The 12,225-nt window shown below is 47.5% G+C and overlaps 2 protein-coding genes and 1 long non-coding RNA gene across 7 annotated transcripts in view; 2 read left to right on the top strand and 1 right to left on the bottom strand.

Moving 5' to 3' along the window:
* dhx30 (DEAH (Asp-Glu-Ala-His) box helicase 30) overlaps positions 1 to 5,893 on the top strand; it is a 53,079-nt gene extending 47,186 nt beyond the window's left edge. For 2 of the 3 annotated variants that reach the window (XM_088396055.1, XM_088396053.1), the window contains 19 exons: positions 565 to 830; positions 974 to 1,110; positions 1,183 to 1,293; positions 1,373 to 1,621; positions 1,688 to 1,837; positions 1,916 to 2,068; positions 2,154 to 2,606; positions 2,715 to 3,086; positions 3,169 to 3,247; positions 3,331 to 3,435; positions 3,504 to 3,679; positions 3,798 to 4,004; positions 4,092 to 4,173; positions 4,265 to 4,458; positions 4,527 to 4,686; positions 4,757 to 4,914; positions 4,999 to 5,102; positions 5,174 to 5,313; positions 5,409 to 5,893. In XM_088396055.1, coding sequence (XP_088252181.1) covers positions 584 to 830; positions 974 to 1,110; positions 1,183 to 1,293; positions 1,373 to 1,621; positions 1,688 to 1,837; positions 1,916 to 2,068; positions 2,154 to 2,606; positions 2,715 to 3,086; positions 3,169 to 3,247; positions 3,331 to 3,435; positions 3,504 to 3,679; positions 3,798 to 4,004; positions 4,092 to 4,173; positions 4,265 to 4,458; positions 4,527 to 4,686; positions 4,757 to 4,914; positions 4,999 to 5,102; positions 5,174 to 5,313; positions 5,409 to 5,653 — 3,522 coding nt within the window. In that variant the 5' untranslated portion in view covers positions 565 to 583 and the 3' untranslated portion in view covers positions 5,654 to 5,893. Of the gene's footprint in view, positions 1 to 564; positions 831 to 973; positions 1,111 to 1,182; positions 1,294 to 1,372; positions 1,622 to 1,687; positions 1,838 to 1,915; positions 2,069 to 2,153; positions 2,607 to 2,714; positions 3,087 to 3,168; positions 3,248 to 3,330; positions 3,436 to 3,503; positions 3,680 to 3,797; positions 4,005 to 4,091; positions 4,174 to 4,264; positions 4,459 to 4,526; positions 4,687 to 4,756; positions 4,915 to 4,998; positions 5,103 to 5,173; positions 5,314 to 5,408 lie in introns of those variants that run through there. The other variant, XM_088396054.1, reaches the window with a different exon arrangement.
* Positions 5,894 to 5,899: 6 nt separating this feature from the next.
* On the bottom strand, positions 5,900 to 10,465 carry LOC148387250 (alanine aminotransferase 1). Of its 3 annotated transcripts, none has more exons than XM_088396058.1 (12): positions 10,381 to 10,465; positions 8,594 to 8,733; positions 8,437 to 8,523; positions 8,267 to 8,375; positions 8,011 to 8,141; positions 7,683 to 7,926; positions 7,532 to 7,611; positions 7,260 to 7,396; positions 7,016 to 7,190; positions 6,780 to 6,935; positions 6,536 to 6,648; positions 5,900 to 6,263 (listed from the first exon to the last, which is right to left on the bottom strand). In XM_088396058.1, exons 2-12 carry the CDS (start codon positions 8,687 to 8,689, stop codon positions 6,173 to 6,175), a joined length of 1,419 nt encoding a protein of 472 aa, XP_088252184.1. In that variant the 5' UTR covers positions 8,690 to 8,733; positions 10,381 to 10,465; the 3' UTR covers positions 5,900 to 6,172. The 3 variants fall into 3 exon arrangements, with proteins under 3 accessions (XP_088252184.1, XP_088252182.1, XP_088252183.1); XM_088396056.1 differs by lacking the exon at positions 10,381 to 10,465 and adding an exon at positions 9,714 to 10,039; XM_088396057.1 differs by lacking the exon at positions 10,381 to 10,465 and adding an exon at positions 9,726 to 10,039.
* LOC148387251 (uncharacterized) lies at positions 6,496 to 9,789 on the top strand. Its single transcript, XR_015862534.1, has 3 exons — positions 6,496 to 7,203; positions 7,268 to 7,390; positions 7,516 to 9,789. It is a non-coding gene; the product is annotated as an uncharacterized LOC148387251 (long non-coding RNA).
* Positions 10,466 to 12,225: the final 1,760 nt, after the last annotated feature.

The following is a 12,225-nucleotide window of genomic DNA, read 5'->3' as shown; positions in this document are numbered from 1 at the left end:
TATTGAATATTCAACTAACGCAAACTTTTATTTAAATGTTGACTGAATGATTTAATTGTATTTTGTTATATTTAAACTATCAGTAACATAACTTTGAATGTATACGGCGTCCTCACTTTCAATGATGTTTGAAGCAAAAAAGAATAATCTAATAGTTGTTAATAATGTAATACCAAAACAAACAGAGCTTTACTTGTTAATCAGCGTTCAACAAGTGTAGTAAAGTATCACGAGCCTTCACTGCAATGGCGACATCTTGTGGTGCTGTTATATTTGCACACAAAATATATAACAAATAAAATAATAATAGTTAATAATAAATATATATAGATATATTCCTTTCTGGCCATTCTGTTACCAACAGATCGGTAGTTTTATTCATTATCTTGCATAAAAGCCATAAGTCTTGACTCACTCATGCTGAATGATTGTGTCATTGTAATCACTAAATTTGAATGTGTTTCAAAATTGAATTATTATCACCTTGTATATGAATTTGCTTCGCTTTATGATCACAAAAGTCGCGGGTGTGTTGGAACCTACCCCAGTGTTTTTTTCTAGCAGGAGGCGGTGATGAATTATAATGTATAGTTTCCGCCAGAAGGGGCGCTGTTTCAAACCTTGCCCAAACTACCACCAACGAAGAAATTGTGAAAAGATGGCGCTACCCGGTGTTTCACTCGTGCGTCTAAGAGCGCTATGCCGCCTCGGCAAGTATCTACGAATGGGAGTCCCGACAGCGTCGCACTGGAGCGGAGAAATGCGCTGGTGTGGAACCAAAGTAGTCAGCTTTCGACCGTACAGCACGTCGCGGTTCCTAGCTAAACGAGGTGAGTGACACCGGCGAGCGAGCTTAAAACCCTTGCAATCGTCAAGGGCACGATCGTCCGTGGAAACATCATTCAGTCGTCCTCATTTTACTTAACGTAAAGCACCATTGTGGATAATCATGCTTTGTACATTTACTGCTTAGGAAACATTAGTTCCAACTTGTTGGAGGAATTCCCAGACCCAAAATGTCTCTTGAATAACACCATCGCTCGCTCACTGGGAGTCAACGACCTCTCTGAGCTCATCCAGTACACGTGCGAGGATGAGGCTGGCATCAAGGTTAGGGCGACGTCAATCTTCTACATTCTAGACCGTAAGTCATTGTCTTGAATAATTTTCCTGATTGTGTAGAAAGCCACTGTCACTGTGCTATGGCCCTGCAAAATCGAGGAGGACGGCTACGCCTCCAAAAAAGTTGACGCAGAGAGATGCGCTGCAGCAGCCGCTTGTCACAAGCTCAAAGTATGTTTGACGCCATGTTTTACTAGCAACTCTTTTAAAGCAAAGTACATTGCATAATTTACACCTGCTTGTCTGGCAGGAGATGGGTGTGATCGGCCCGGACAACCAGCTTCCCAGGAGGAGATCCAGCAGGGGGAGAGGAGACGTGCGTTCTGCTCTTTACGATGACGAAGACTCCCGGACTGACAGGGTCAGCGGTGCCCTGATTAAATCGCCGCTTGCACCTGAAAACTCATCTGACATTTCCGAAGCACTTTCCCTCTTCCCCTATCCCAAAGCGCTCTTGACTAAGGTGGTCCAGGTGGCCACCTCATCTGAAAGTTCCAAAGTAAGTGTTTCTTTCTCATCGTTTACTTCTAATAACACGTCATACTAACCTGGATCATCGTATTAGGAACTGATACGGTTCGCAACGAGAGGTGGCAAGCTCAAGACCTGCGAGTTGACCCTGCGCTGGCCGCAGGAAATGACTTTCATCGCGACGGCAGGCAAAAAACTCACTGCAGAGAAGCGAGCGGCGGCTCTCGCCTGTTTGAAATTTAAGGTGAGCACGGCAGTCGTGTTCCATTGTCTCATTTTTGTCACAAGCGCACTGACACTGCCCACGTGTGGCCCAACGCAGGAACTAAATTTGCTGGATAAGAACAACAACCCACTGAGTCACGCCAAGTACCACGGGGACAAGGTGAGGGAGGCCGGAGAACGTGAGCGGCGGCCTCTCCGGGTGGAAGTTCCCACGTACCTGGAAGAGCGTATGAGGGAACATCTCACACGGGTCAGTCCTGTCAAAGTTGTGTGTCCAAGGGAATTAAGAAGTTAACTCAAACTGCACATTGGTGTGATTTTTGCATCGATGACAGTATCCAGTGGAAGCTGAAGTGCAGAAGTTCTACGAAGAAGAGGATGACGACGTCAAGCAGGACAGTGTAGAGGAGGACTTGACGCTGGACGCTATCACGGGCAAAGTGTACAGGGAGCGGTCGCCTCAGGAAACACAGCGTCTCAACGAGTTTCTTCAGGAAGAGTGGGAAAGCGTCGGGCCGGGCCCCAGCGTGGTGTTGCCGGTCGACGCCCACCGGCAGCGCGTGGTCTCGGCTGTGCGAGCTTCCCGAGCGGTCGTGATCGCCGGCGAGACTGGCTGCGGCAAAACAACTCGCATCCCTCGCTTCCTGCTGGAGGATTGTGTGTCGGCGGGACACGGCGCCGAGTGCAACGTCCTGGTGACGCAACCTCGCCGGATAAGCGCAGTGTCGGTGGCCCAACGCGTGGCCCAGGAGATGGGCCCTGCTCTCAAACGCTCGGTCGGCTATCAGGTAGATGATGTTTGAAACTCAATTCAATCAAGAAATGTTCATGATTTTTATTTCTAAATATTTTATTGAAAAGAATCAAGTCAACGATAACCGACTCCCTCTGTACAGGTGAGACTGGAGAGCAGACCACCAGAGCAAAGCGGCGGCGCCTTGCTCTTCTTGACGGTGGGTGTCCTGCTGAGGAAGCTGCAGTCCAATCCCAGCCTGAGGGGCATCAGCCACGTAGTGGTGGACGAGGTTCACGAGCGCGACGTCAACACGGACCTCCTGCTAGCGCTGCTGCGCTCTTGCATGAGCAAGAACCCCGACCTGCGGGTGGTGCTAATGAGCGCCACCGGGGACAACCAACGACTGGCACGCTACTTCGGAGGATGTCCCGTCGTCAAGGTGCCGGGATTCATGCACCCCGTGCAGGACAGCTACCTGGAGGACGTGCTGAGGGAATTGGGGCGGCCCCTGCCGATGGAACACAACAGAAAGGTGAGACTGGATGCTTTATACTTTTTATAATGAGAGGAATCAAGTTGTTATTTCTACAAACTTGTCATTATTGTGAGAATAGAGACAAAGCGATGAGGTCGGTCCAGATCTGGATCTTGTTGCCGACGTCATCGAGCACATCGACAAACGTGGCGAACCAGGTAGCAACCCAATCCCCCACCCTCTCTTCTGTCCTTTCCAGCTATTCATTGACTTCACATTTCAAATGTCCTTCCTCCCACAGGTGCCTTATTGTGTTTCCTGCCCGGATGGCAAGACATCAAGACGGTTCAAGAGACGCTCCAGATGAAGCCACACTTTTCGTCTCGCTTGCACAAGATCCTGCCATGTAAGTGTAAATATCTACCTTTAAAAAAATAAAAAAAGAATAATAACGTCTCCCTTTCTTGTATTCAGTGCACTCAAGTTTGGCAGTGGCAGACCAGCAGGCAGTGTTCCAGCGCCCCCCAGAGGGCTGTAGGAAAATTGTCCTCGCCACCAACATAGCGGAGACCTCAATCACTATCGACGACGTTGTTCACGTGGTGGATGCCGGAACACACAAGGAGCATAGTTATGACCCGCGCACTAAAGTAAGACTCCCTTGTATGTTTAGAAGAAAAAATACGTTTATATTTTGACATATAAATTCAAAACAAATATTTTATAGCAGCGCAAGGACAGTCCTAAGGTCATTTGTGCTGATGTCAGGTGTCGTGTTTGGACACGGTGTGGATATCGCGATCCAACGTGACTCAGAGAAAAGGCCGAGCGGGGCGCTGTCAGCCGGGTCAGTCGTACCATCTGTTCCCTCGCAAACAACTGGACGCCATGACGCCTTTCCCCATCCCGGAGATCCTTCGCACCCCCCTGGAGAGCTTAGTGGTCCAGGCCAAGATCCACAGTCCCAAATTAAAGGTTCTTCCTCGATGCCGTGTCATTTGAATGCCTTCATCCGTCACGCCTCCAGCATGTTGAGTCATGCGCTCTGTTTTTCCGATACAGGCTGTTGACTTTTTATCCCAAGTGTTGGACAGCCCTGAACAGGAAGCCGTGTCGGATGCCGTACGAAATCTGCAAGACATTGGTGAGTCTTTTTTTTTTTTTACAACTTCATCCCATAATTGAATAAAAAAAGAATTCTCCTTAAAGTGTTTCTCATTATTTCCTGCATGCAGGCGTCCTGGACCGGCAGGAATCGCTGACGCCTTTGGGAGTCCGCGTGGCTTCAATGTCATGTGACCCACGTCTGGGCAAAGTTCTGGTGCTGGGCGCTATGTTCCGCTGCGCCTTGCCCATGTTGTCCATCGCCGCCTGCCTCACGCGAGACCCATTCCACAACAGCCTACAGAACCGAGCACCGGTGGCCAAGGTGAGATTGGCCGCGGTTGGTGTCGCGCTGGACCGCCCGCGCTGATTCGTCGCCGCTGTCATCGGCAGGCTAAAGCCGAGCTGAGCGGCTCCAGCAGCAGCGACTACCTGGCGTTCAGCCGCGCTGTGCTGGGCTGGAGGAAACTTCAGAAGGAAGGAGACCGCTTGGAGCGAGACAGCTACTTGGAGGAATTCTGCTTGTCCAAGGCCAGCCTGCGCTTCATTAATGGTACGCTCTCATCATAGTCGTTTGATTTTATAGCTTATTAAAGACCATCTCTTGCTTTATTTTGCTGCAGGTCTCATCTCTCAGTTCAGCGAGAATCTGTGTGAGGCTCAACTGGTGTCCCGTGCCATTGAGTGCCAACGTCACTCGTCGCTAGTCAATCAGCACAGCGAGCAAGAGCAATTGCTCAAAGCCGTGCTGCTGGCCGGACTCTATCCCAACCTCATCCAGGTACGAGTGAATTGGAAGGGCTTCACAACAGAAATACCGCAACTGAAAAACTTTTTTTTTTTCCCTCCAACTCAAAAATTTTAGGTGAAGAGAGGCATCGTGACCAAAGGTGGGCGCTTTCGTCCGAACAACCTGTCATTCCGCACGCTGGGTGGCGGCGTCCTCCTCCATCGCTCCACTGTCAACAGGTGCGATGCGCTTTTTAGAAGACGTGTAGCACATTTCCTGACGTCCTTTTTTTTTTTTTGCTGATTTGCAGAAAAAATGATGAACTTACTTGTCGATGGCTCACCTTCTTCGGCGCCGTCAAGTCCAATGGCTCCGTTTTCATCCGCGACTCTTCAGCCGTCCATCCCCTCGCCCTGCTTTTGCTCACAGACTGCGACGTCACGGAAACCGGTGAGCCTCAATGCCATTTTCTTTTTTTTGTTCGCTTTAGTTAACGAGAATCTCCCACCCCTTTCGGAAAAATCTCCTCCTGTACATGTGTTCAGTGAGCGGAGATGACGTGGAGGTGGCGCTCTCGGGCTGCCCGCTAGCACGCTGCCGGTTGTCGACCAACACATGGGAACTGCTGTGGGAATTGCGGACGTCCATCCAGGCCATGCTGCGTCGCAACCTCAGACAACCCGCTGCCGCGTACTCAAGCCAGGACGGTGAGCTCATCTCTTTGCTGGTGGACCTGCTGAATAGCTCAGATGGCAAAGCGTGGACTCCAAATGATAGCGAGGTGGATTGATCATGAATATACATCACAGATTAACTGAACTGCAGGTATTTATTAGCTTTTTTTTGTTTAAGTACCTAATATAATTATTGAAGAAATCCATTCATTTGGATTGTGCAGACTCATGCTAAGACTTATGAAAATGTTTGTTTTTGTTCATATAAATGAAATTATATAGTCGTGTCCTAAAAGTTATACGATGTAAAGCTCAGCCAAAATAATAAAACAAACAAAAAAAAGGAATCAAATCGATGGATGGATGGAAATTGAGATTTTGCTTTTTCTTCAGCTTTATTGCAGACACTGCAGATAGTCAGTGTGGTGAGTGTACACATTTGATTTGTTTTAATCTTACTATGACTTGTTTAAACGTTCACATTTTACTAAATCAAATCCCCTGACAATGTTTTTGTTTTATTAATTGGTTAATCTATCAATCATCCAGGTAAGTGTTTTTACTTTATTTGACCATAGAAATAGGACATCTACACTTTTGTCAGACGTCGTCGGATTACTAAATGTAAGAAATATTTATGAAAAGTCCTTCATGAACTGTAAGTGAAAGGCACTGAGGCGTCTCAGAAGTTCCTCCATGACGTCTGCAGCAGTCAAAATGGAAAATCTGTACAAGAAAATGAAAGTGACATTGATCACAATGTTAACAGAACAGTGTCAGCATTAAGTTTCTTAGGTCATTAGGTGTTATACGTAGTCATTTTTAGGGGTCATGGGGTCAAAGGTCAACATCAAGGTCATTTCTTTTCAGGTGATTTTTTTTTTTTGCTTAAAAAAAAAACCCTTGGTAATTTTGTTTTGAAATTAAAAAAATATTTTTTTTGTCTTTTTAGATAAGAAAAAAAACGTACTATACATGGCCTGGGCAAAAATGCTCACCTGATATGGTAGGTGCCTTCCTTTTGTCCATACACGCAGCCCGGACTAAGAAGCACACCGGTGTCCTCCAGCAGTCTGGTGCAGTAGAACATGTCAGGTTCCATGTCGGCTTCCTGAAACATGACATTGTTGAAATGGCCATTCAAATATGCCAGTGCTGCTGTGTTTAGAACAAGTCAATATTATTTGCTTAAAAACTGCCAGTGAGTCAAGCCAAGTCAAGCACAAATGAGCTGCGCGTGACCTTGGCTTTTCGGATGGCTTTTGGCGTCAGGTGCAGTCTGGGGAATGCAAAACCTCCTCCCTGTATCGGCTGGCAGCTGACTGCAGGCAGCTGTTGGAGAACCTGCTGCGCTCTCTTCACGTTGTCAGCCAGCGTGCTCCTCATGAGGTCCGTCTCCTACGGAAATGGGATCGATCCACCATACTCCGGCGATTGACTGAATATCGAGATGATTTTGTGTGAAATTTTGGACTCACACGCTTGAAAAGCGGGTGTGAGGGATCTCCCGGCTGAGGGGGCTTGGCCATCAGCTCCAAAGCAATTTGCCCGATAACAGGCGGAGTGGTGAGCAATTGGAACACCTGCTGGACGTACGGCATGACGGCGGGATCCAAATTGAGCAGCTCCACGTATCCTCCTCGAAGACCGCACCTGGGAGCAAAAGGTGACTACACGGGCCAATCGGGAGCCTTTGCTCATGCCATGTGATTCACGGCTTACTCTCCCAGGAAGCCTTTGGATACCGAGTGGAAGGAGGCCAGCTCCAGCGTGTGGGACAGAGGAGGCCCCAGCTCATGCAGGAGCTTCTTGTACGACACAAACTCACTGTTGGTGTCGTAAACGCTGCCCTGGTATACCTGTGGGGATGACATCACTCAGCTCATTTGCATATCACCAATATGAATCAAGTTGTGTTGTGTCGTATAAGAAATACATGAAGATTCAAATATTGTGTTGATTATTATTATTTTCACAGATTTAAAACTCCTCACCTCATCAGCAAGAAGGAAGAGTTTGTTCTCTGCCGCAAACCTGATGACCTCCTCCATGGACTTCCTGCTTTGGATGTGCCCTGAGGAGCACCAGCAGTGACAAAGTAAACGTTAAGGACGCAAATGCCTGTTGAGCTTCGGACGCACGCACCTGTGGGGTTTCCCGGGTTGATGACGTACAAAGCGATAGGCCGGCACGTTCCCCGGGCGGACACCAAGGCTCGCTGCAGCTCGTCCACCCGCAGCTCCCAGCCACGCTCCTCATCCAGAAAGTAGGGGACAGCCACGCCCCCTAAGGCTATCACGGACAAGGGGGTGGTGTTGTGGCCCGGCACCGGCACGAGCACGGCCCTCTTGGTGGACACCTCGCTGCTCAGCATCAGCGCCAGAATGCTCTGCTCGTTTGGGCAACATCATGCAAGATGTTGAGTTCTACACTGAAGCAAGCGTGGTCTAATCAAAACAAAACGAGTGAATACCTTGAGCGATGTCTGGGAGCCGGGATGGATCCAAATGTTTTCGGGATCTGCTGGAACGCCGTCGCGTTGGCTGATGAACTGAGCGACGCTCTCTACTATTTCGGGGATACCCGCTGTGAGTGTGTACGAGCCTGAAAACAAAGAAAGATCTCCTTTCCAGTCAAATTTTAAAAACTATCAGGCAACCCAAATTGATTCATACAGATTGAAGAACTCGATAAAGGCTCGATAGATTAGTTCCTCCCTCCCTAATTACCGACACTGCCGCCATCACAGTAGCGGAGGATCTTCTCCGTCCGCTGTTTGACGTCCACCGGCAGGTTGTCGCCATCCAGGAGTTGTGGGTAAAGACAAGCAGCGATTACCTGCCCCAGCACATTCAAATTAATCGACTGAATTTTTTTTATCACGATCCATCTTTGTTACCTGTCTGACAAAGGTAAGAGGTTTCATGCCGGCCTTGTGAGGGTCACCCCAGGAGACATCGATCACATCCCTGTAGGGCTTCGTTCCCTGGATGCCGCATTTGGTTGGAAAAGTACAAAGAAACACACATTTTGTTGATTTCAATCACCGTGTTTACCTGCTCCAGCGTCTCCTTGATACGAGCCGCTCGTTCCACCAGGGCCGCTATCTTGTCCGGCCTCACGGTCATCAGGCGGGAGCTCATCTCCTGCATGTCAGCAACTCCTTTCTGCTGTCTAACAGTCAGCGAAATTATTCCTGGTTGAAGAAAAACATGGGTGAAAAAGGAATGAGTACTTCATTAACAGGCATGCCTTTTGGTTTGTATTGAAGGCCGCAAGATGATTGGCTGATGCACAAGTAAAGGCAGTTAATAAGTCAACATTGGAGCAAGTTGTTAGACATTATAAGGTTTTGATGCTTGTATTCATTTGAACCTTTCTAAACTTCTCAGGTGACGTCTGCGTTGAGTCTAAGGGTGAATTCAGACCGTTTTAATATGTCCTTCTCGTCCGTTTGATAACTCCTCGTACCACGAATTGTTGTTATACAGGTTCCGGGAAAATGATCTGACACATTTGTAGGTTTAATAAAATGCAAATAAATTAAAGAAACAACTTTTTTTTAGGGGGGGGGGGAGTACATATAATGCCATTTTGTTTTGTTGAAAGTAGAATGAATTCTAACTTTAAAGTAAAAATTCTGATAAAAAAAAAGTCAGAATCCTGTCACCCCTCGTTTTTTTTTATTTTATTTTTTTAAGTCAGAATTCTGAGGAAAAAAAGTCAGAATCCTGTTACCCCTCGTTTTTTTTTCTTCAATGTCCCTAACCCTCTTCCGTACAGTCGTCAAGCCCCTTCACCTGCTCTCTTTACGACAATTACCGCCAACAGTACATCCGGGCAATTAAGGGCGCGTGGTCAACCTTTCTAAACTCAAGAGTCGTCGTCGTGTTGAAAACGCCTCAACGAACACCACGGCACGGTAGAATTCCTCCACGGATGATGACTTCAAAATTTTTGAAATTTGTAAAGACTACATGAGTCTGTCAGATGTCGTCCGAGATATCGTCGCTTCGAGAACCTCCATGCAATCTCGCTCTGAGGCCGCTACACCACACTCGCAATATGGTGATGGCGGGAGCTTTGGATCTCGCGCTGAGGCCGCTGCGCCACACTCGTAATATGGCAATGGCGGGAGCTTTTTATCTCTTCCTGCTAACCCACCGGCTAACCCACCTGCATACCCACCCGCAGATACAAGCGACGGCGAGACCATTGTTCCAGCTGATCATGTTGGATGTGTGAACATGGGACAGCCACCGGACATCATGTGGTCCCTGCACGTTGAATCTACTCAACGGCTTGCTCGCGCTCTTTGGGGACCAACGACAAAAGTACTGCTGCTGCGGAGAAACATCCCGCGTCAGCAGCGACCCCAGGTTCCATCTCGGCGTGTTCCAACCATGAGGTGCAGCTTTTGTAGACGCAATGGTGAAAGTGCACTTATCTACAAGTCTCACTGGCTTAAAGACCTCAACGGTGACGTTTTGTGCCCTATCCTCCGTTGCTACGTGTGTCCCTTGTGTGGTGCAACGGGCACTAAAGCCCACACTTGAAAAAATGAACGCTCTCGTTTGTGGAGCTAATGTTTTGTGTGCATTCATAAAAAAAAAAAGTGTTGTAAATATGTTATTTGAGGAAGAAAACGTGTCATCACGCTCCCCTTTTCACTTTTACTTAATCACTTGTTTGTGTGGAAAAATCTGATGACTAATCATGTTCTTTTCAGTATTATGCATGTAACCTAGAGAACTAAAACTCGTCAATTTTACAAATAACACCAATGTCTTTTGTTCAGGTCATGACATCCAACAAGTGGAATCAGTGCTAAACAACTTCTCACCGGACCACCAATACTGGCGCCCCTCAGGGGTGCGTCCTCTCCCCACTGCTCTTCTCTCTCTACACCAACGATTTCTCCTCAGGTGACTCTCCTGTGAAGCTCATGAAGTATGCAGACGACACCACTCTCGTCGGACTGATCCAGGACGGTGATGAGACTGCGTACAGACAAGAGGTGGAGCGGCTGGTCCACTGGTGCAGCCAAAATCACCTGGAGCTGAACCCGCTCAAGACCGTGGAGGTGACCATGGACTTCAGGTGAGACCCTTCACCACTTTCACCCCTCACTATCCACAGTAATACTATTCTCTCCACAGACACCTTCAAGTTCCTGGGAACCACAATCTCTCGGGACCTGAAATGGACCGGCCACATAGACTCTGTCCGGAAGAAGGCCCAGCAGAGGCTGTACTTCCTGAGACAGCTCAAGAAGTTCAACCTGCTGCAGGAGCTGCTGAAGACCTTCGACACTGCCATCGTCCACTCTGTCCTCTGCACCTCCATCACTGGATCGGCCTCCTTGTCTTGTACAAGCACAGACTGCAACGGACAATCAGGACTGCAGAAAAGATAATTAGAATCAACCTCCCATCTATCCAAGACTTGTACCTGTCCAGGACCAGGAAACGTGCAAGTAACATCTCTACAGACCCTTCTCACCCAGGTTGCAGTCTGTTTGAACTACTCCCCTCCAGATGGCGTTATAGAGCTCTGTACGCCAAAACCAGCAGACACAGAGGCAGCTTCTTCCCCCAGGCAGTTGCTCTGATGAACTCACACCACTCTTAGAGTCTCAGAGTCATTACTGTGCAATAACATCCTGCTCTCCACACCTTTTTTGAATTGTCTGCACTGTTTGTACTATGTGTCCTCTCTGCATCCATTGCAGCCTGGTCATCCTGGAAGAGGGACCCTCCCATCTGTGGTCTCTTCTCAAGGTTTCTCATTTCCCCTAGCTGGAGTTTTGAGTTTTTCCTTGCCCTCTTGGGAGTTTAAGATCAGGGGATGTTTGAGAATATTTGCCATTTTTCACATGTCCTGAGTGTTGTTAGTCACCTAAATGTTGAAGTGAGGCTGTGATTTACCAAAGTCAAATTCCTTGTTTTGCACGCTCATACATGGTGAATAAACACTCTTGAATCTTGAATCTCACACACGAAAAACTACGCAAAACCAATTTTTAAGAATCTCGCGTTGTTTCCTGACGGACCATAATGTTTGATGAACATATGACGTATTGCCCGTCTCTTTCCTGTTTTGTTTCGTCTTTGTGATGTGCATTCCAGTTCTTTTAAGTGAACTGAATCTTTAGAATTAGTTTACTCAAAAGATTCGTTACACACACACACACTGATCCTTTTTTTAAAATTATTTTTAATAAATCAAATAATCAAAAATCATGGTCAAAGCTTCACGGAAAGTGAAAAGTGCCACACCCACCCTCACCCCCACTTTCTGATTGGCTGTTAGATCTGTGACGTCATTCAGACACTCCATTAGGTACACCGTCATTTTCTGGTGTACCTAATCACAAGCCAATTCAATAGGGAAAAATGGTCAAAGCTTAAATGAAAATGAAAAGTGCCACACCCGCCCTCACCCCCACTTTCTGATTGGCTGTTTGATCTGTGACATCTTTTGGACACTCCTTTAGGTACACTGCCATTTTCAAGTGTACCTAATAACAGGCCACTTTATTAGGGAAATATCACGGTCAAAGGTCACAGGTGTCAAGCTCTAGTCCTCGGGGCCGCGTTCCAACATGTTTTCCAAGTGACCCTCGTTAAGTGCAGGTGCGTGAAAAGTTTTAGCCACTTTCACGTTCAAAAGGAGCTAAAACTTTTCA

Source organism: Syngnathus floridae, chromosome 14 (assembly GCF_059516105.1).
Source record: "Syngnathus floridae isolate MCC-2025c chromosome 14, RoL_Sflo_1.0, whole genome shotgun sequence".
Classification (NCBI taxonomy): domain Eukaryota; kingdom Metazoa; phylum Chordata; class Actinopteri; order Syngnathiformes; family Syngnathidae; genus Syngnathus; species Syngnathus floridae.
This window is presented reverse-complemented; position numbering and strand designations above follow the sequence as displayed.

Excerpts from the sequence above, each read along its gene's own strand:
- LOC148387250 (XM_088396056.1), bottom strand. The coding sequence starts at position 9,753 with ATGGTCTCGCCGTCGCTTGTATCTGCGGGTGGGTATGCAG. Across the intron at positions 8,142-8,266 it reads CTGTGATGGCGGCAGTGTCG|GCTCGTACACACTCACAGCG; the intron begins GTAATTAGGGAG and ends CTTTGTTTTCAG. Across the intron at positions 6,264-6,535 it reads GAAGGCACCTACCATATCAG|ATTTTCCATTTTGACTGCTG; the intron begins GTGAGCATTTTT and ends TTTCTTGTACAG.